General features: G+C 25.0%; 1 protein-coding gene across 1 annotated transcript; it reads left to right on the forward strand.

The window, feature by feature from the left end:
• The first annotated feature begins 538 nt into the window (after positions 1-538).
• Positions 539-20,305, forward strand: LOC130676960 (unextended protein). Its single transcript, XM_057483474.1, has 12 exons — positions 539-1,705; positions 8,226-8,496; positions 8,897-9,037; positions 9,114-9,458; positions 9,985-10,158; positions 10,885-11,056; positions 14,567-14,758; positions 15,139-15,285; positions 15,380-15,520; positions 16,199-16,471; positions 16,560-16,798; positions 17,562-20,305. The coding sequence occupies exons 1-12, from the start codon at positions 1,110-1,112 to the stop codon at positions 17,967-17,969; spliced, it is 3,099 nt and encodes a 1,032-aa protein (XP_057339457.1). The 5' UTR covers positions 539-1,109; the 3' UTR covers positions 17,970-20,305.
• The last annotated feature ends 977 nt before the right edge of the window (positions 20,306-21,282 follow it).

Here is a 21,282-nt window from a genome sequence, read left to right on the forward strand (position 1 = left end):
ATCCTCATAAACAAAGAAAATTATCCAAAAATCTCTGCAAATAATCCTTCAAAATCTCCATTTCGAAAATTAAACTAAAAATTTCCCAAAAATCTCCATATTTCAAAAATATTCATAAAAAAAAATTGTCAAAATTCCCATAAAAAACAATCATTTATTTAAAATTTCCATAACAAAATAAAACTCGAGAACTTTTTCTTCAAAATCTTAAAAAACCCCCATTTCTAAAATCAAAATAGAAATTCTTCAAAATCCTCATAAACAAAAAAAATTATCCAAAATTCCCATAACAAATGCAAATCAAAAATTTTCTCTTCAGAATCTTTAAAAAAATAATCTTTCAAAATCTCCAGTTCCAAAATCAAACATTTCCCAAAAATCCCCATAAATAAAAACAAAAAAATCCCCATACAAAAATATTTTTAAAATCCCCATTAAAATAAAACCTCAGAACTTCCTCTTGAAAATACACATCCCTAAACATTACCACGATAACTTCCAAAATTCAAATTTTCCCGCCATGCGCCACCAAATTTAAACTTCTCCCGCGTTTGCGCTCCAAGTAATCCCGCCCCCTAAAAATTCGAGGTCACCACAAACTATAGATTCTCATCTTTACTACCCACCTCTTTTCCCTCTTTCTCACTCTCTTAAAACGAAAATAATAATAAAACTACCATCCAATTCATCCAAGCCACTAAAAATAAAAAATAAACCGCCACCACCACAAAAATTTTCTATTACCAAACTGTACACAACAAAGATCTAAAGCAAAGCAAAGCAACAAATTACAAAATCAAATAAAACCCTGAATTCCTGAGTCTGAGTAAAAGTTAAAACTACAAGAGGAAAAAGGAAATAAGACAAGACACTTATTGTAGAGTGGAGAGTAAACGCACAGTATCCAATACCGCCAATAATCAGAATCAGACACTCAGACTTAGAGTAGAGACAACAGAAAACAGACAGTGACAGAGGTAGTGGTAGAAACGTAGATAAGTATAAATATAAATAAAAAAAACATTTAAAATAATAATAATAACAATAATAATAATAACATATGTCTCGTTCCCGTTAAATTTACCACACGGCAATCGGCATTCAGTCGCATGATGGCGCAACATGTAGGTCGTTCAGGTAAATCGCCGGCTTTTTTATTAATTATAATATTAATTTACATCGAATCATCAGTTATTAATTCATTTAAACTACCATATAACAATAAAGTATTTAATAAACCAGTTATAAGTGAAATAAAATTGATAACAAGTGATTATTATTATTTATATAAATTATTAAACAACAATAATAATATCAATAGTAACACAACAACTACGAGTGATAGTTATAGTTTTGGTGCAAGTACTGGTGCTGGTGATGGTGATGATGATGATGGTGTTGGTGATCATGATGAAACTTGTGGTGATGATAAAAATAAATACGTTTTAGTTAATGGAGTTAATATTAATTATTTAAAATATTTAAGGTGGACTATTGATAAAAGTACTTGTGATATTAATAATAATAATAATTATATTAAAAATATATTGAGTAACAGTGAGGGTACAAGTGGTATTTTTTTATTTAAAAATTGTTTTGAGGTTACTGATGTATATTTTTGTCAGTATGATCAGCGGGGAGATAAAAAAGTTGATTATGATGAGGAACAAGGATGGAGGATTATTGATAATTTTGTGGTTAATTTGTGAGTATTGATTTTTTATTTATTTTGTTTATTTATTTATTTTTATTCAAGGAAAAATGTCTTGTAAGAAACTGGTATTTTTATGAGGTTTTTATTTTAAATTATTTTGGCGGGAAATTTAAATTTTGGTAAATTTGGTTATAGGAAATTATAATTTAAATTAGAGGGATTTATTTTTAGAAAATTTAATAATGTGGAGAAAAACTTGGTATTTATTTTTATATGAGTTTCATATTTATTTATGAAAAAATATTTTAGAAATTTATTTTTACTAATAATTTTGTTTTTGTTGATTTGTATTTAAATTGTGGGTAAAGGAGAAGAGATAGAAAAAAAGTATAAGAAAAGAATCTGTAGGGAATTTAATTATGAATAAAAAAGGTCATTATAAATTTGGATGTAAATTTAATTGATAGGAAGATTTTAAAGTTAATTAAAATAAGTGGAAAAAATTATTTGGAGTATGACTAGGATTTTTTTTATTTTGAATTTAAATTGTGGGTAAAGAAAGGGAGATATCAAAAAAATTATAAGAAATGAATTTGTGGGGAATTTAATTCTGGATAAAAAAAGTCATCATGAATTTTGATGTAAATCTGATAGTTTAATTGATAGGAAGATTTTAAAGTTAATTAAAACAAGTGGAAAAAATTATTTGGAGTATGACTAGGATTTTTTTTTTATTTTGAATTTAAATTGTGGGTAAAGAAATGGAGATACAAAAAAATTATGAGAAATGAATTTGTAGGGAATTTAATTCTGGATAAAAAAGGTCATCATGAATTTTTATGTGAATTTGATATTTTGGTCACAAGGAATTATGAAAAATAAAATTCCAAATTATGTCAAAATTTATATTTAATTTTAAATTAAAATTGTGGATAAATTATGAAAGATATGATAAAAATAATAATAGACATTTTTATAGAGAATTTGATTCTCTACAAAAGTCTTAATTGATTTTTCAATTGACCTAGAATTTTAATTTCTGGAGTTTGATATCAAAATATGTATTTAAAAAATTATTCTGATTTAAAGCTGAGATAATTCTATTGAAGTTACCGATCGAACGGTTGATAAAACATTGATTATTTAATAGGTATACTAATTTTTGACGTCATAAAAAAAAAATGATGATTATTAATAAGATACTTAATTTAGTAAAAATAATTTAGTTTCGAGTATCGGGAATAGCCGTTAAGATGTAGGCCATGATATCTATTTTTACATATCTGAGACGTCGCTTTTTCTGTTTGGACCATTCTAATACAAATTTACTAACTAACTTACTTAAATTATATATTTACATACATAAATTAAATTTATATAAAACACATCTTTATTTACGATTCCAAAAATATAATCTTGTGATTTAACGTAAACAATTTTAATTATAAACTATTTTTTTTTTCCAAATAGATTTTTCATACATTTCATAATATATAAAAAATTATATAACAATAATAAAAATTAATTCCCATTAATAAAAAATTATTTTATCTCTTCAGTGGATAATTAATTATTTTTTAAATTAATTCCTAAACTACTGGACTTACATTAAAATTGATGATGACCTTTTTTATAGAGAATTTAATTCTCTACAAATTTGTTCTCCACAATTTTTATCATATCTCCCATAGATTCGTCACAATTTTAATTTTAAATTTTAAAAATAAATTTTACTCAAATTAATATTTTTCATTTTTTAAATTTAAATTGTGGGCAAACTATTAGATGTACATTGAAAATTTATATAAATAAATTTTTAGATAATGAAATTTAAAAAAAAAAATTTTTATGAAAATTTTCACTTGAATCAGTCGTTTACGAGTTATGTAATTAAATAGATAATTAAAAAGAAACAATTATTAAAATAATTACATTTAATTACATACAAAGAAAAATTATTTATTGTATATAAATTTATAAATACAGGGATAATTGTATTCATAGAAATTAAAAATTTTTTTTATTTATTAACTACAGGAATTAATTTTTTTTCTCTGCGTTATTAAATTATCAAATTAACATGTGACTCATTTTATCTGGTCGACGACCTTATGTCCAGTATCATTAACATTAAATGTAATTAATATAAATAATATAAAATATCCGAGTCAACTTAAAAAATTATAAATTATTTTAAAAATCCTCAGAGCCGATAGCTAACAGCAGCTTTAAGTTTAAATCTTAAATAAAATATTTGAATACTAATAGAACAAGAGCTTAAACCTCTAAGTTTATTAAAACCACAAAAAAAAATTCTTAAATATATATAACTACTCTGGTTTATATTTGACGAGAAATAAATAAAATAAACAGCGACAACTATTTTATAACCGCACTAATAAATATTTACAAATAAAAGTATTTAAATAATATAACGTTTGTTTTACGTTAATAAACCGTTTTATTAATCATCGAGTCTGACGCGGTGTCGGCTGTTTTAGTTCACGATAAAACTTTGCACCGGAAGTGAGCACGCGGGTGTTTTATTAAATTAAAACATTAATAATAATTTATTCTAATAATTACTAATTTAACCAGTTATTCATAATTATATTATATAGGATCATTTTACCTCAGTATTCATTTTTTTATCTATTTCATCACCAGTTTCCCTTACTATTAATAGTTGATTTTTACATGAACATTTTACTCCACTATTAATAATCTATTTATATGTGTCCATTTTACCCCGATATTAATAACTTTCTTCATCCATAACCATTTTACCCCGCTATTAATAAGTTTCTACACGTGACTATAAATAACTTTTTTTTTAATACGACCACCTTACCCCACTATTAATAATTTCATTATGTGTGACCGTTTTATCCCACTATTAATAAATTTTTTACCCATGCCCATTAGGGTGTTTCAGAAAAAACAAATTTATTTTGGTATTCAAAAATTGAAAGTATACCTGAAAATAAAAATTTTGGTGCCAATCCGAGCTCTTAATAATAATATTAAGGTTTGCCTCAATCCAATTTTCTATTTTCCGATTAAATAACGTAGGAAAAAAATTTTTTTTTTTTTAGAATTTTCTAGCTTACAGACCACTCAACGGATTTCTATGCGCAATGAAACTTTGTGTAGGAAATTGAACGCTCTACAAAAAAAGTCTCTTATCATTTTTTGATAAATCCCACTGTTCAAAAGTTATTTAAGTTTCAAGTCAAATTTATAGTAAATTTTGAGATCTTTTCACTTTTCCGGCGAAACTATCAGTCTTATTACAAAATGTCATAGAAACTTATTTGTAGGTAATTTTATTCCTTACAAATTATTACAAATAAAATTTTTCGAAATTCCGCATTGTTTTCAATTTATTTTCATTTCAATGTCAAGCTCTTAAAATTAATCAAAAATCATATTTTTTTTAAGAGCTTGGCATTGAAATGGATATAACTTAAAAACAACGCAGAATTTCGAAAAACTTTATTTCTAATGATTTGTAAGGAATAAAATTATCTACAAAAAAGTGTCTATGATATTTTTTGATAAGACATAGATTCGCCGGAAAAATAAAAAAATCTCAAAATTTACTATAAATTTGACTTGAAGCTTAAATAACTTTTGAACAGTGGGATTTGTCAAAAAATGATAAGAGACTTTTTTTGGTAGAGCGTTCAATTTCCTACAAAAACATTTGTTGTACATAAAAATCCGTTGATTGGTTTATGAGCTGAAAAATTCTAAAAAAAAAAAAATTTTTCCCGTGTTATTTAAATGGAAAATAGAAAAATGGAGTGAGGCAAACCTTAATATCATTATTAAGAACTCGGAATGGTACCAAAATTTTTATTTTTAGTTATACTTTCAATTTTTGGATACCATAAAAAAAAAAAATGTTTTTTTTTTTTAAACACCCTAATGCCCATTATACCCGTCTATAAGCAATTTTTTTTTTATATACGACCACTTTACCCCAATGTTCATAGTTTATTTTTATAGGACCATTTTTCCCACCATTAATAAGTTTTTTTATGTATGACCATTATACCCTGCTAGTAATAACTTTTTCACACATTTTTACTATACCTCACTTGAAATAATTTTTTTTTTATATATGACTACTTTACCCCTCTATCAATAATTTATCTAAAGGCATGAGAACTAACGGAATGTAAGTGACTAAAAAAATTTTTTTTTTAAAAAGTAAAATTTTATGAACCCTTGGTCTATAATTTATTAACATATATCTATTTTACCTCATAATCAATAATTTATTGACACGGCAATTTTACTCCAAAATTAATTTTTTTGTTTTTCAATGACCAATTTGGTGATACGCGCCTTGTTCCCCGGACAAAAAATCCCTGACAAAATATCCTCAGACAAAAAATCCTTAGTCAAAAAAAAATCCCCAGAAAAAAGATCTTTGTGACAAAATATTGTTGCATTCCTGGAGAAATCGTTTTATTTTTTATCATTTTTTAATGTATATCAGTTATTTCAATTACAAAAAATTTTAATATATTACAGCACTATCTTGCGACTATTTATAAATATGTGTAAGCACAGTACTATTTCAAGGGTATAGATTTATAAATTTTATAATTTAATACACATAAAATATATGAAAAATGGTCACAGTACTATTTCCCGGTATTGGTTAATATGTTTTATAATTGGATACACACAAAAGATGTGAAAAATGGACACAGTACTATTTCAAGCGTATAGGTTAATATATTTTATATCAATGATGAATTTTTTTTATGCCGTAAGATGGACGGTGGTCAAATTTAATAGTTTTTTTATATTTTCGACGTGAGAAAGCAATAAATAATCATAAAAATGGATAGCCAAGTCCATGATTATTCTCTTCTATCATCATCCATTCAATGTAATTGGTTTAAGTTTTCATACTTGATAATAGTAAATTTTCATATCCATTGTGTTTAAAATATTATTTATTTTTTATTATTTTCATTCTTGATTCGGAGTTTTTTTGTCGGGGATATTTTGTCACGAGGATATTTTGACCAATGATTATTTGTCTGGGGATACTTTGTCCGGGGACTAAGACGCAGACGACCAACCAATTTACCCACTATTAAAAATTTTTTTTTATCCACGATTATTTCCCCTACAGTAAATAATTTTCTTTTTTTTTTTTATATATGACTACTTTACCCCGCTATCAATAATTTATCTAAAGGCATTAGAACTAACAGAGTATAAGTGACAAAAAATTTTTATTTCCCTTTTTTTTTTTTTTAAATCAAAATTTTATGAGCCCAATTCTACTTTCAGTTAAAAAAAATTTTTCGTCATTTTCACCATTTAATTTTAACCCCATCATTCCCGTCATGTATATGACTATTTTACCCCAATGTCTATAATTTATTTATATGTCCATTTTACCGCATAATCAATAATTTATCGCTATCGCAACTTTACTCCAAAATTAATTTTTTTTTTAATGACCAATTTACCCCACTAAAAAACTCTTTTTACCCACAATTATTTACCCCACAATAAATATTATTATTTTTTTGTTTACGATTATTTCCCTTATTTACTTTAATTAAAAACATTAACTCTCTCCCACAACATACTCCCACACTGACGAAAAAAATACGTCGTAATGAACAAACATTTTCATCTCAGTAATTTCTTTAGCCCCGAAATTATCGTATTTTAATTAAACATCCTTCTTTACTAATTATCGTCATAAAAATAAATGTCAACCTTCTTCTAATAACAATTTTTTTAAGTAAATAAATTTCCTCTAAATCAATCACAAAAAAAAATAAATAAAAATATGCACATGTAGAAAATTTTAAAAACTATAGGTGCAATTTTTTCAAATATTTTTTTTTATAATTTATCGTTTAAAAAAAAAATCTAAAAACTATTAGATGTCCGCTAACTTTAGTATCATTTCTCAATGCAGTAAACAATTTTTTTTTCATACTTCGTAATAGTTTTTTTTTAAATATTTTTTTTCAGCTCAGTATATCTACTCATATTTATTTTTATTTTCTCATTAATTAAAATTACACGCCCTTAATTTTATTTTATAATTACATATATTAATTAATTACTCAATTAATGACCTCATTTATTTATTTATTTATTTACTACTTTAAAATTTTAATGAATACTTTAAATAATCAATACCCTTAAGCATTCTCGGCCATATATATATATACATATATATATATAAAGAAATAAAAGAATAAGAAATGAAGATAAAACGGGAATGTAGAAAAAAGAATAAAAAAAAGAAAAAAAAAATTCATCTTTTTATAAAATCTCCGTAGTGACCTTGACCTAGTACCAAAGACCTTAATTCTCAACTAAAATAAAAATTTATTTATACCCTTTATTATATAAATTAAAAAGAAAAAAAAATTTATATCAATTATTGTAAATAAAATAAAAATAAATATTTACTGAGATATTATGTAATTAGATAAAATTCTTTGTATTAAACTGAGTATTGACTTAAATTAAAAAAAAAAAAAAAAAAATGAATTAATTTATAATTTATTTATTTTTATAGACAAAGAGAAAAACGTGATCTATCGGATATGGGACTGTCATTAAAAATACCGGACATTGATGCTGGTGGATTACGTATTGAGGGATTAAGACTGGAAGGCGATCAAGAAGAGCACGAGTTTGATTATGGAATACCTAAAGTTGTGGGTGAAACTTTTGTAACGATACGTATTTTCGGCGTTGGTATTACTAATGATACTGTTATCAGTTTTACTGATATTAAACTAAATCGTGGTGAGATTTGCGACAAGATTAAGTCACAGGAATTTATTGTAAGTTTGATAATAATAATCTTTTATTCTTAAATCTGTTTTTCTTTGTCGATTACTTTATTGATTTTTATATACCCTACTTAAATTGAACTTGTAATTCCGCGTTGAATGAGTACCCGCTTATCAAGTTTTTCAATTTATCATTTTTTTCAAAAACTTAATTTTTCAAAAAATTTTTTTGTAAGTATTTATATTACCGAGGTTTCAAGCAACAAATTTCCGCTAGTTTGAATACCCACATCAATATATTTAGTTACATATAAAAATTTTGGAAATGAAAATTTTTTCAAGTGTTAAAAAAAATAAAATTCAAAATATATCGATGTGGGTACTCATTCAACAGGGAATTTGAAAATATATACGACGAAAATATCCATTTAATTTTTATGTTACTTTACAGGTAGAAAATGTCGAAGAATTCACAGCTACGATATCAGGAGAACTTCCACTAGGATCACCGTTTTATATGTGCGCGAAATATAAATCGACTGCTGATAAAAATACATTGTTTCGTCATCAAGGGACGGAAATGTATAAGCAGGTAAATGAAAAAAAAATTTTTTTAAAAAAAGTATTTTAAGAAAATTAATTTTCATTTTTGTTTATTTGAATTAAAGATCATATCGTACAAAAAAACTCTACCACTGTGGCTTCAAATAGTGGTCATATTAACATGTTTATCATTCTCGGCATTATTTTCTGGTCTTAATCTCGGATTAATGTCAATGGACCGCACGGAATTAAAAATTTTATGTAACACTGGTACGGAAAAAGAACGGAAATACGCACGTACTATTCAACCAGTACGAAATTATGGAAATTATCTTCTGTGTTCAATATTATTTTCCAATGTACTTGTTAATTCTATTTTTACAATTCTACTGGATGATTTAACTTCCGGTACTGTAACTGTCATCGGTGCTACTTTGGCAATCGTTATTTTTGGCGAAATTTCACCGCAGGTGAGTTTTTAAATATTTTATTATTTAATTCGACTTGCGTAATTTTTATTATTATTTTTTTCAATCTACTGTATAATATATATTATGAGGTATATCTTCTTCTTAAGCACACGATTTCGCGTAGAATGAGTACCCACATCAATATTTTTTGACTATTTTTTATTTTTGAATTCTACATGATTTTTCGAAAAAAATTTATTATTCTAAATATTTACCTGTGGGTACTCATTCGATAGCAAATTTCAATCTTTTAACCGTCAATTAAAAATTAAAAAAAAAAATTGAATTTTGAAAAAATCAAAAAATTTTATATATATCATATACTTTATTAAATTCCCTGTCGAATGAATACCCACAACCTTATATTTGAAAAAAATTACAAAAATCCAATTTTAAAAAAATTATTTTTGAAAATTTCAAAAAAATTTAAACCTAGTCATGTGGGTACTCTTTTTTTCGTAAATTTTCTCGGGAATTCAAAAATCACATTCGTTTTTGAAAAAAATTTACTCTTATTTCTTTACAGGCATTTTGTAGCAGACACGGATTATGTGTCGGCGCGAAAACAATCTACATAACAAAGTTAACAATGTTTATAACATTTCCCTTGAGTTATCCGATAAGTAAATTTTTGGATTACATGCTAGGAGAGGAAATAGGAAATGTCTACAATCGAGAGCGCCTTAAAGAACTAGTTAAGGTAAAAGTATCAATACCATAATCATTGTGAGAGTTAGAAAGTATTTTAAATTAAAATATCGTAGAAAGTTTAATAACTAATATATTTACTTATTATATATTAATTATTTAAATGACTTTATTTTATTTTTGATAAAAATTGACGAAGCTATTAAACTAAAATATTTTTATCGGGTATTAAATAACAGAAATATAAATAACAGTAGCCAAAAGTAATAATATAATAATAATTATTATGGTAAATAAAATATGACACGCAATTTCTTTACAAATACGCTCTACTTTTATTTCGAAGAAAGATCATGATTAAATTTGTAATTTAATTCTACGCATGTTAACGTTGTAATAAAAACTTTTTTTTTTATTTATTTTTTATAACGCAGTCGTAAAATATAAATAAATAATTTTAATTAATTCGAATTAATAACAAAAAAATTTTTAATAAAAAAAAAAAAAAATTCAAATTTCGAACAATTTTTTTTTTTTGAGAATTCGCAATTAAAAAAAAAAAATATTAGCAGATTATTTTAATTAGACTGAAAAATTAAAAAAAAATTGGTCTCATTATTATAAAAAATCAAGGAATTAATTTTTTAAAATTTAATTAATCAGATTTTGATTTACAATTTGAAAAAAAAATTAATTTTTTTAATATTCCAATAATTTTTATAATTTTTAATTAATTTATTTGAGTAATTAATCTAATTATTTAAAATTATTTATTTAGGTAACGACTGGTTATAATGATCTAGAGAAAGACGAAGTAAATATAATAGCCGGTGCCTTGGAATTGAGAAAAAAAACAGTCGCTGATGTGATGACACGTATCGAAGATGTCTATATGCTCGACTACAATGCGGTGCTTGATTTCGAAACCGTTTCTGAGATTATGAAATCAGGTAATTAATTATTATTATCATTATTGATACAATAAAATTTAATGAACAAAAAAGAAAATAATAGTAACGATAATAATAAAATTGGGCTTCATATTTTTTTTTTATCTTAAAAGTATTTTATTGGTACAGTAATCGATAATCGTTTAATGAATTGATAAATTTAAGTTTTTTATTATTGTTATTATTAATATTATTATCTAATTAGTTCGTGTGATACCGGAAAATAATCATCGATTGACGTTAATCAAGTCCAATGAAATTTATCATCACGGGTATATATATATTAGGGTGACCCAAAAAAACCGACTATTTTTTTTTTCGAGTCTCTTACGAAAATTTGGTTGCTTACAATGTTTTAAGAAGCCTCTCCAAAAATCAGCTCGATAAAAAATTTTCAGGAGGTCGCTCACGAATTTTGAAAATATCAAAAATGATCGAAATTCGAATTTTTTACTTCTAAATTTTTTCTTTCTCGTGGCAGCAATAGTTTATATTTGTAAAATCATGACTATGCTGAAAACTTCAGCCAAAAATTTGAATATTTAAACGGTGCTCAAGAATTTTGAATATTAACTGATAATATGTAATTAATACTTTGAATTAGTTTTTGTATTTTTTTATAACTTAATTATTGTCATTTCACTAAATATAACTTTTGCATTACCATAAATATACAGGACAGTCTCAAACAATAAAATTTGGTAAGTTTTGAATGAGCGAAAAAACCTAAAAATTGAATTAAAAAATAAAAAAGTATGTAAATAACTTATTATTTCTATTTCTCGGGTTATATTTTCATTCATTGTCATGCAAATTGATGGTGAAAAAATCGAGAAGCTTTAGTATTAATATTTAAGGGTCGCTCGAAAACGTCCAAAAGACAGCACTCGGAAACATTCAAAATTCTTGAGCGAGGTTTAAATATTCAAATTTTGGGTTTAAATTTTCAGCGTAGTCATGATTTCACAAATATAAACTATTGCTGCCACGAGAAAGAAAAAAATTTGAAATAAAAAATTTGAATTTCGATCATTTTTTATATTTTTAAAATTCGTGAGCGACCTCTTGAAAATTTTTTATCGAGCTGATTTTTAGAGAGGCTTCTTAAAACATTGTAAGCCACCAAATTTTCATAAGAGACTCGAAAAAAAAAAAATCGTCGGTTTTTTTGGGTCACCCTAATATCTATATATATCATGTCACTAATTCAAAAAGGACTTATATCTTATATGCCCTTTTACCTATAGTCATTATGTCATTAAGTTTAAAACCAAAAAAGCGTAGGGTGAGAGCACCAGTACCCAGCCCCAAACCAGAAGCCAGCCACCTCATGTTAAATTATATCTATATATATTTTGATCCAATGTTAAAGTATATGACCGGCTGGCCACTGGTTAGGGGCTGGGTACTGGTGCTCTTACCCTATATTTTTTTTTTACTTCTTAATCATAGTGTAGACTTATTCTGAAACTGAAAATTTTGAAAAAAAATTTTGAAAGCTAAAAGGGCGTATAATTTAAGTTACACTGTAAAAAATTTGAAGAGTGACTCTGGAGTAAACGTGGAGTGAAATTCACTTCACTTTCACGAATGGGAGTTATTGCGGAGTAGATGATTTTTTATTTATTTAATTCCCTCAGAGTGAATTTCACTCCAAAGAGAAGTTTCGGAAAATATTAATTATAAAAAAAAATATTAATACATAGTGAGCTTAGGTCTTTGATATTTTGACATTTATATTGAGTACGGAAATAATTACGAGCTTTCTTTCTATAAATTCACGTGAAATAATTTTTAAAAATTATAAGCAGCTGATAATAAAACTTGAACGAATATAATTCCACTGAGTCACAAACTGTCACATGATTTACATCAACCAAACCACGAGATAACATTTCATATTGTACTGAAATATCAAATATTCCCATATAAACTATGGCACTATAGCTATTCAATAATTTAATATTTTCACTATGTGAATCGTTTATTTGAGAAACCCCATAAGTCATGTTTTTGACGAAATTGGGTTTTTTGCATTTTTGGATTCTTTGGATGTCCCTCCATAGAAATCAATCAAAATATGCATCAAATCAGCGTTTAAAAAAAAGTGAACGAGGTGACAGCAATTTCATTTAATTGAGAAACCCCATAAGTCAATGACTCAAATAAACATATGCAGTTTTGGTTTTACAGAAATCATTTTTTTTTTTTTTATTTAAAATTCGCGCTTTTTTGGGAAATTAATTTCAAATGGTGTTTTATTGTTGACTGTTATATGACTAATTAAAGTGTTAAAATTAATTTTAATTTTTTGTGATTTTTGAGTTTCAGAGTTCAAATACATATTTGATACTTCATTTTATCAATGTAATAAATGATTTGAGTGGAAACATTCAAAAAAACAATGATTTTATAACTTTTTTTTCCCGTTTGGTTGAGAAACCCCATAAGTCAATCAACTTTAAATAATTTTTTTAAGTAGTTTCAGTTAAAAAATGAAATTTTTCTTGTTGAAATCTTTTTCAGAGACGCTAACATTATTGTATTCAATTATTTATTTATTATTTTAATGTCAAGTTTTTCCAAAAAAATGTTTTTTGTGTTTCCTGAAAAATTTTGTTTTCTTGACTTATGTGGTTTCTCAAATAAATGATTCATGTAATATATATATGAAACTATAATTTAGTGAGTTACTAAAACATTTTATAAATTAAAAACATAACAATTTAAGTTGAATTATTAGTATCAGAATCAATTATTTATTGAAATAATTATGTTTCTAATTAACAGATGTTTCTATTAAATATAAATCTATTTAAGTATTAAAACTCCGGATCGGAGTGAATGTAGATTGAAATAAAATCCGCGTCACTCCGAAATTACTCCCATAAAAAAATCCCTATACACTCCGCATGTAAATTTATCGTTTTTTTTTTTTACTTTTCTAGCAAAACTATCAGTCGTATCGCAAAATGTCATATGACTTTTTTGTAGATCTTTTTTTTTTTGCCATTAAAATATTTTATTTTATAATTTTTTAATCCATAGTTCAAAAATTACAGGTTTTATAAATTAATTATTTGGGAAAAAAAATGAAATTTTCGTAAAGAAATAATAAGAATTCTATAAATTCAAATCAGACCTCGAAGAACTTTTGAAAAATTGAATTTATCAAAAAATTATAAGACACCTTTTCTGTAGAGCATTCGATTCTCTATAAAAATATGCTATAGTCGTTTCAATTAATTGATACGTTAATGAGTTAGGAAATTTCAAAGTTAAAAAAAATTTTCCCTTGTTATTTAAATGGAAATTTGATTGAACCGAGCGCGCGTTTTTTAATTAGGAGGGCCCGGTACATAATTTTTTAAAATTTACATTCAATGTAATTCTCATAAGGAACCGAAAAAAAAACGGATTTTATTTTCTAAAGTCTAATATGTATTTTTTTATAGAAATGAATTATTAAAAAAAAAAAATTTTAATGGTAAAATATGTATTTATTTACAGGATTTTCAAGAATTCCTGTTTTTGAAGGATCAAGAAATAATATTGTTACAATGTTATATATAAAAGACTTAGCATTTGTTGATCCTGATGATAATACTCCACTAAAAACTCTCTGTCAATTTTATCAAAATCCATGTAATTTTGTCTTTGAAGATGTAACACTTGATATTATGTTCAAACAATTTAAAGAAGGTAATTTATATTTTAATTATATCATTTTTTAAAGTGACTACAACATGGGGATGTGGGTACTCTTTCGAAAGGAAATTTAATTTTATATAAAATTACTCTAATTATTTTTTTTTCTTTTACCATAAATTTTTGAAATTCATAAAAGTTTAATTTTTTTCGTGTCAAAGTGCATAAAAAATATTGATGTGGGTACTATTCAAAAAGAAAATTTAAATTACTATAAATGTCACAAAAAAAAAAATTTTTGAAAATAAAAAATAAAAGTTTATCATTTCGAGTGCGTGAGTACTAACTAAATATATCGATGTGGGTACTCATTCCACCTGGAATTTTATTCTCTAGCTCATAAAACTATAAACTAATAAAAAAAATTTTTTTAGGTCACAAAGGACACATGGCGTTCGTGCAGCGTGTCAATAACGAAGGTGAGGGTGATCCATTTTACGAAGTAATAGGCTTAATAACTTTAGAAGACGTTATCGAGGAATTAATTCAAGCTGAAATAATGGACGAGACTGATGTTTTTAGTAAGTCTTTCTTCTTTTGTGGCTTTTATCTCTTAATCTACTGACACCCTTAAAATTTTGTATTTAACAAAAAATAAAAATATTTTAATTACAGCTGATAATAGAAGCAAACGTAGGAGATTAAATAATCGTCCAAAATTACCAGATTTTACAGTATTTGCTGAGAAAAAAGATAGTCAACGTATACATATTTCACCCCAATTAATGTTAGCAATGTTTCAATATTTATCAACAAGTAAGTATTTTAATTTTTATAAAATTACATATTTTTATTTATTAATAATAATAATATTTTTTTAATTTATATAACTAATATTTAAAATAAAAATTAAAGCCAAGCTATCAAAGATACGTTAAAAATTTATATAACCAAATTTATATAGCATGAAATTATCTATAAAAAAGTATTGTGTATATTTTCACTTAAACTCAATAATTACCAAGTTATGATTAAAAATTAAACAACAATAAAATAAAAATAAATATTAATAGTAATTAGACTTTGCTTTTAATTATAATATCTCACAAACTATTGAGTTTATGTTTTAAGTCATAGTGACGTTTTTTCGATAATTTAATTGTCTATAAAATTTATTATAAATAATTTTGTCGTATCTGTATTAGTTTAGTCATTATTTTAATTTAAACATTTTATAAATTTTTATTACACTCAATTATTTATTATATTGGATACATTTTATTTAAATTAAAGCTAAACTATCAGAGATACGATAAAAATTTATATAAATAAATTTATAGGAAATTAAATTTTCTAAAAGAAAGTATTCTTTATATTTTTATGTAAACTTTATAGTTTCAGAGTTATCTTTAGTTAAATATAAATTTTTCATTTATTTTATTAGATTTTAATAATAATAATATATATCTATATATATATATTTTTTGTTTACAGCTGTGGCGCCATTTAAACCAGATACAATATCAGAAACAATTTTACGTCGTTTATTAAAACAAGATATAATTCATCATATTAAAGTAAAATCCCGCGAAAAAGCGCGAAATGATCCCGCGGCATTAATATATACGCAGGGTAAAGCTGTTGATTATTTTGTATTAATATTAGAAGGACGTGTTGAAGTAACTGTTGGTAAAGAAAATTTAACATTTGAAAGTGGGCCATTTACTTATTTTGGTTGCCAAGCACTTGCTACTAATATTGGAGTTGGTAAGAAATTTAAAGAGAAAAAATTTTTTCTTCATTATTATTGTTGTTAAGTATTCTAAGTGATTCAATGCTGGTATTGTGTTTTTAGTCGAGTCGCCGACGACAAATGTTAATCCACAGACATTAGGAAGTATACAGTCTATTAATTTAGATGCGATACTTCGGCATACATTTGTACCTGATTATTCAGTACGTGCTGTTACTGAAGTATTTTATCTAAAGGTCAAAAGATCATTGTATTTAGCTGCTAAGAGGGCGACGTTACTTGAAAGAAGTCAGAAAGATCCGTCGCCTAGTAATGATCAGTTTGATGATGAAGTTGAAAAGGTATTTATACGTTTCTTAAATTTATCAAAAGCCTATTTTGATAAGTTTACTGTAGAGACAATCAAAAGACGCGTAGAACGAGTACCCACAAGCTTAGCATTTGCAAAGTTCATATTTTCAAATTTTGGATTTAAAATATTTCAAATTTATTTTTTGAAATTTTAATATAAACATGTGGGTACTCAAACTAACGGAAATCGGTTACTTTCCATATTCCTACTGTTCATTTTTCATAAAGTTGAAATTTTGAAAATGTTAAAATTACATTTTTTAAATTTTTAAAACTAAAAATTTAATTTATATACAAACAATATACTAGAGTCTATTCAATTTTTAATTACGTATCGATAGAGTACCCACAAGCCGAGCATTTGAAAAATTGATATTTTCAAATTTTGGAATTTAAATATTCTAAATTTTTTTTTTGAAATTTAAATATAAGCATGTGGGTACTCAAACTAACGGAAATCGGTTACTTTACATATTCCTATTGTTTATTTTTCAAAAAGTGAAATTTCTAAAAATATTAAAATTAAATTTTCAAAATTTTTAAAACTAAAAATTAAATTTATATACAAATAATCTACTAGGGTCTATTCAATTTTAAATTACGTGTCGAAAGAGTACCCACACTTCTATTTTATAAATTTAAAAATATTTTTCAAAAAAAAAAAAAAAATTACCTAAACTCCATCATGTGGGTACTCCTTCCACCGTAAATTATCTTCCCTACACTATAATAATTTAAAAAATAATTTTCCAGTTGCTGCACTCGCTCGACGAAGACGATCGCAGCATCCAGTCATCACCGATCTTAAGTCGTTGCGATGATTTTAAATCAACAGAGCCAACTTCGCCAGTGAAAAGCGCAACAATTCCCACATCACCTACACCAGTAAGCGCCTCTCCTGTAACAAATTCAAAATTTTTACCTCAAAATAGACCGAGCGAACCTAACGGCCAAATTCGTAATTCATCTCCTAGTAAAACTGATGACTCAATAACAACTCCCATAAATTCATTACCAGTAAACACATCAAATAATCAAGAAAATCAAAATAATTTAGATTTAGATGCAGAAATAGCCTCGCGTTTATCAAATAAAAAAAGTAATAATGATGATAATAATGATGAGTTAACAAATTTATTATCTAAACAAGATCGTTCTTAACATTTACAAAATGGCCATACGAATAATAGTAAAATCGTCATGGCTTCCATCAACGAATCCGATAGTAAAAGATGAGAAAAAAAAACTTTTTTTTTTTTTTATAAAAGTAAAAATTTTTTTTTATGACAAAAAAAAAATTGAAATATTTTTAGATACTTAGTCGTGTGTAAAAAAAATAATTGAGCATGCTTACTTAAAATTAACTATTTAATTTGAGTAATTAATTAATGAATTAAGTAATTATAGAAAAAAAAAAATTTGATTTCCGCTCAGGGAATAAAAATGCCAAAATTAATTTTTTTCATCGACACTTCCAATAATAATTGTTATTAAATTGTTAATTACAGTAATTAATTTACAATAGAACTGATTAATCATGTATCCATATTTTATTATTATTATTATTATTATTACTATTATTTGTAGCTAATTTTTTTTTTAATCATTTTTTGAGTAATGAAAATTAAGTTGAGCTTTTGAAGAGGCGATGGAATTTTTAAAAGTGTGTTATTTGCTAACTATATTGGGAAAGGAATTTAAGTGAAAAATATAAATTTCGAATTTTTTAATTTGAGAAGACAAGGAAATATATATTTTCATAACGGAGAGAATGTAATTACGCGTCGAATGAGTACCCACATCAATAGGTTTTAAAAAGTTGCTTTTTTTTATGAAATTTGAAATTTTGGTTTTGGAAAAAATTTTATAACTTTAAATATAGGCTTGTGAGTACTCATTCTTCTGGAAATTACAAACTGTACACGATAGATACGTCAGTTTTTGATAACAAGAAATTTTTTTGGGTTTAGGTATATTTAAAAAAAAATTCTTGTTAAAAAAATGAGCTTGCGATTATTGCTACTCGTTTAAAAATAATTTTATTTTCTTATCATATTTATGCTTTATTTTAAAAATCTCACACAATGAATTATAAAAAAAATAAAAAAATATCGTGATTTTATTTGACAATTTTTTTTGCCACTTGGAGTGAGACGGAAATAAATACGCGGATTTTTCAGAGCATATGATATCTGGTAGTTTGAGTATCCTGAAGCCTATTTAAAAAAATTCAAAATTTTAATTTTTAAAGCAAAATTGGCCGAATTTAAATATAGGTATGTGGGTACTTATTCTACTGGGAATCGTTTGCTCTGCAAGCTGAGACTATTTATTTGCGTCTTCTTTCAACTGAGAGCCAAAGAGATGCTTAATTTACCATTACGCGTATTTAATAATTTTTTTTTTTAATTCCAAATCTACTTCAAAAGCTCTGTACGAATCATAGATACAATTGAATTTTATTATGTATTTATTCATTAAGTAAATGAGTCGATTTTTTTGTTTTTTAGTAGTTATTACTTTTGTCAGTTACTTATATCAATTAAATGTCAATAATTAAATGAAAAAAAAAAAAAAATTGTCTTTTTTTATACAGTTGATAATTAAATATATGTGTAAAATAGGTAAAACAGATTTTTTATATATGGCATCATTATTGAATATTCTTTAGATCAATAAAAATTTTAAAAACTAAAATTAAAAATTAGACACTAGGTTAATATATTTATAAAAAAAAAAAATTTAATAACAAATAATTGCCTTTTTGTCTCTTTGAATAAAAAATAATTTATATATTCTGATTATCAAAAACAATTTATTATAAATTATAAAACAAATTTACTTAATGTAAAAATCGATCATTAGAAAACAAAATTTTCAAAATTCTGTTCTTGTTACATAATTGTGTAAAACATTTTCGGATAGAGAACGAAAAATCTCGTCGAATGAGTACCCACAACTCTAGGTTTCGACGAGTTTTATTTTTTTTGAAAATTTAATATGGAAATTTTGTAATAAATTTTTGAAAACTAAATATAGTGATGTGAGTACTTAAATTAACGGAAATAGGTTACTTAAGACGATGATAAGATTGTTTTTGAAGAAAATTTTATTTGCGGGCTGTAATGGAACGGAATAATGAGTTTTGGTAAATCGATCGATTTTTAAATTTTATAAATTTGAAATACATAAAGTTATTGTTTAGTAGCAAATTACTGCCATTTAAATATTCGGTGGAAATTTATTAAAAATTCTTGTTCATAAATTAACTGATTAATTAATATATTTTTTAATTAATAAATTTAATAATGCAGATGATAATAAATAGAAACAATAAATAATTAAGTATCAAAAGGATTGAAAATAATAATGAACAGAATCTAAGTCAAATTTGCATTTTTTTTTTTTAGGTTTAAATTATTGTTAATAAGAGATTGATAATTAATACTTAATGATTAATGATTTATAATTATATTTAATAAGAGAGATTATAAAATTATTATATTATTATTATAATTAAATAATTTGATTGAATGTTATGTACTTATAATTATAATTGAGAGTAATAAAAAAGAATTATAATAATTTTCTATTTTCATAATTTATTATAGCATATACATCATTAGGTATTTAGATCGATTCGGAAAATAAAAATTTACTTGCACCAAGTAAACAAATCTTCATATTTTTATCTTGAATCAAAATTTTTTTTCTTACGTCAACATATTTTTATGCTTAAATAAAAAAATTTTCACTTGCTTCAAAAGTTTACATTTCTTAAAGTAAGTGATATTTTTTTTTGAGCAAGATACATTATTTTCTTGTAGCAATAATGCATTTTTTTGGTTAAAGAAAATAAAATTTCTCGGAACAAGTATTATTCTTTTCACACAAATATTTTTTTATTCTCCGACCAAAATAACAAAAGTTGTTTAAGGGGTAACGGTAACCGATTTTCAATTCAATTTAATTTACGGACAAACACTAGAAACCTAAAATAGAGAGTCTTTAGCGTTTTTTAAAACCTTAACAGAGTGCTAGAAATTTCGTATTTTCAAAAATTCTAATACGTCTCCGAGAAAAATTGTTTTAAAATTCTCATTTACTCAACGAGTGCAACAAAGACAGTCCCGTTTATTTTTCTGAGTGTGAGAAAGAGATCCGGTAGCGTATCCCCTTAAGCCAAGAGAATAAATTTCTTGGGAGAAAAGATCGATATGGAGAAGGGGAAAGTCACCGGTGCTAGGCAGCAGCAGCGGAAGTAGTTCGGTGCTCGCCACAAGATCGCGCCTACCACTTGTAGTGTCCCTGGTAAGAAAGATATTATAGAAGTGTTATATTCCAAATTTCTGTACGTTCTTGATCGAGTATTCATCTAACGTTTGACAGAGCGACAAGTCACTTTCTGGATTGCACTAGAGTATATCCCATAATACATCATGACTTTAATATATAATATTAATGTTTGCTTGAA

The sequence above is a fragment of the Microplitis mediator genome, chromosome 1 (assembly GCF_029852145.1).
Source record: "Microplitis mediator isolate UGA2020A chromosome 1, iyMicMedi2.1, whole genome shotgun sequence".
NCBI classification, from domain to species: Eukaryota; Metazoa; Arthropoda; class Insecta; order Hymenoptera; family Braconidae; genus Microplitis; species Microplitis mediator.

Coding starts and splice junctions, on each gene's coding strand:
- LOC130676960 (XM_057483474.1), top strand. CDS start 1,110: ATGATGGCGCAACATGTAGGTCGTTCAGGTAAATCGCCGGCTTTTTTA. Junction 10,159..10,884: donor GCCTTAAAGAACTAGTTAAG/GTAAAAGTATCA, acceptor TTATTTATTTAG/GTAACGACTGGTTATAATGA. Junction 14,759..15,138: donor GTTCAAACAATTTAAAGAAG/GTAATTTATATT, acceptor AAATTTTTTTAG/GTCACAAAGGACACATGGCG.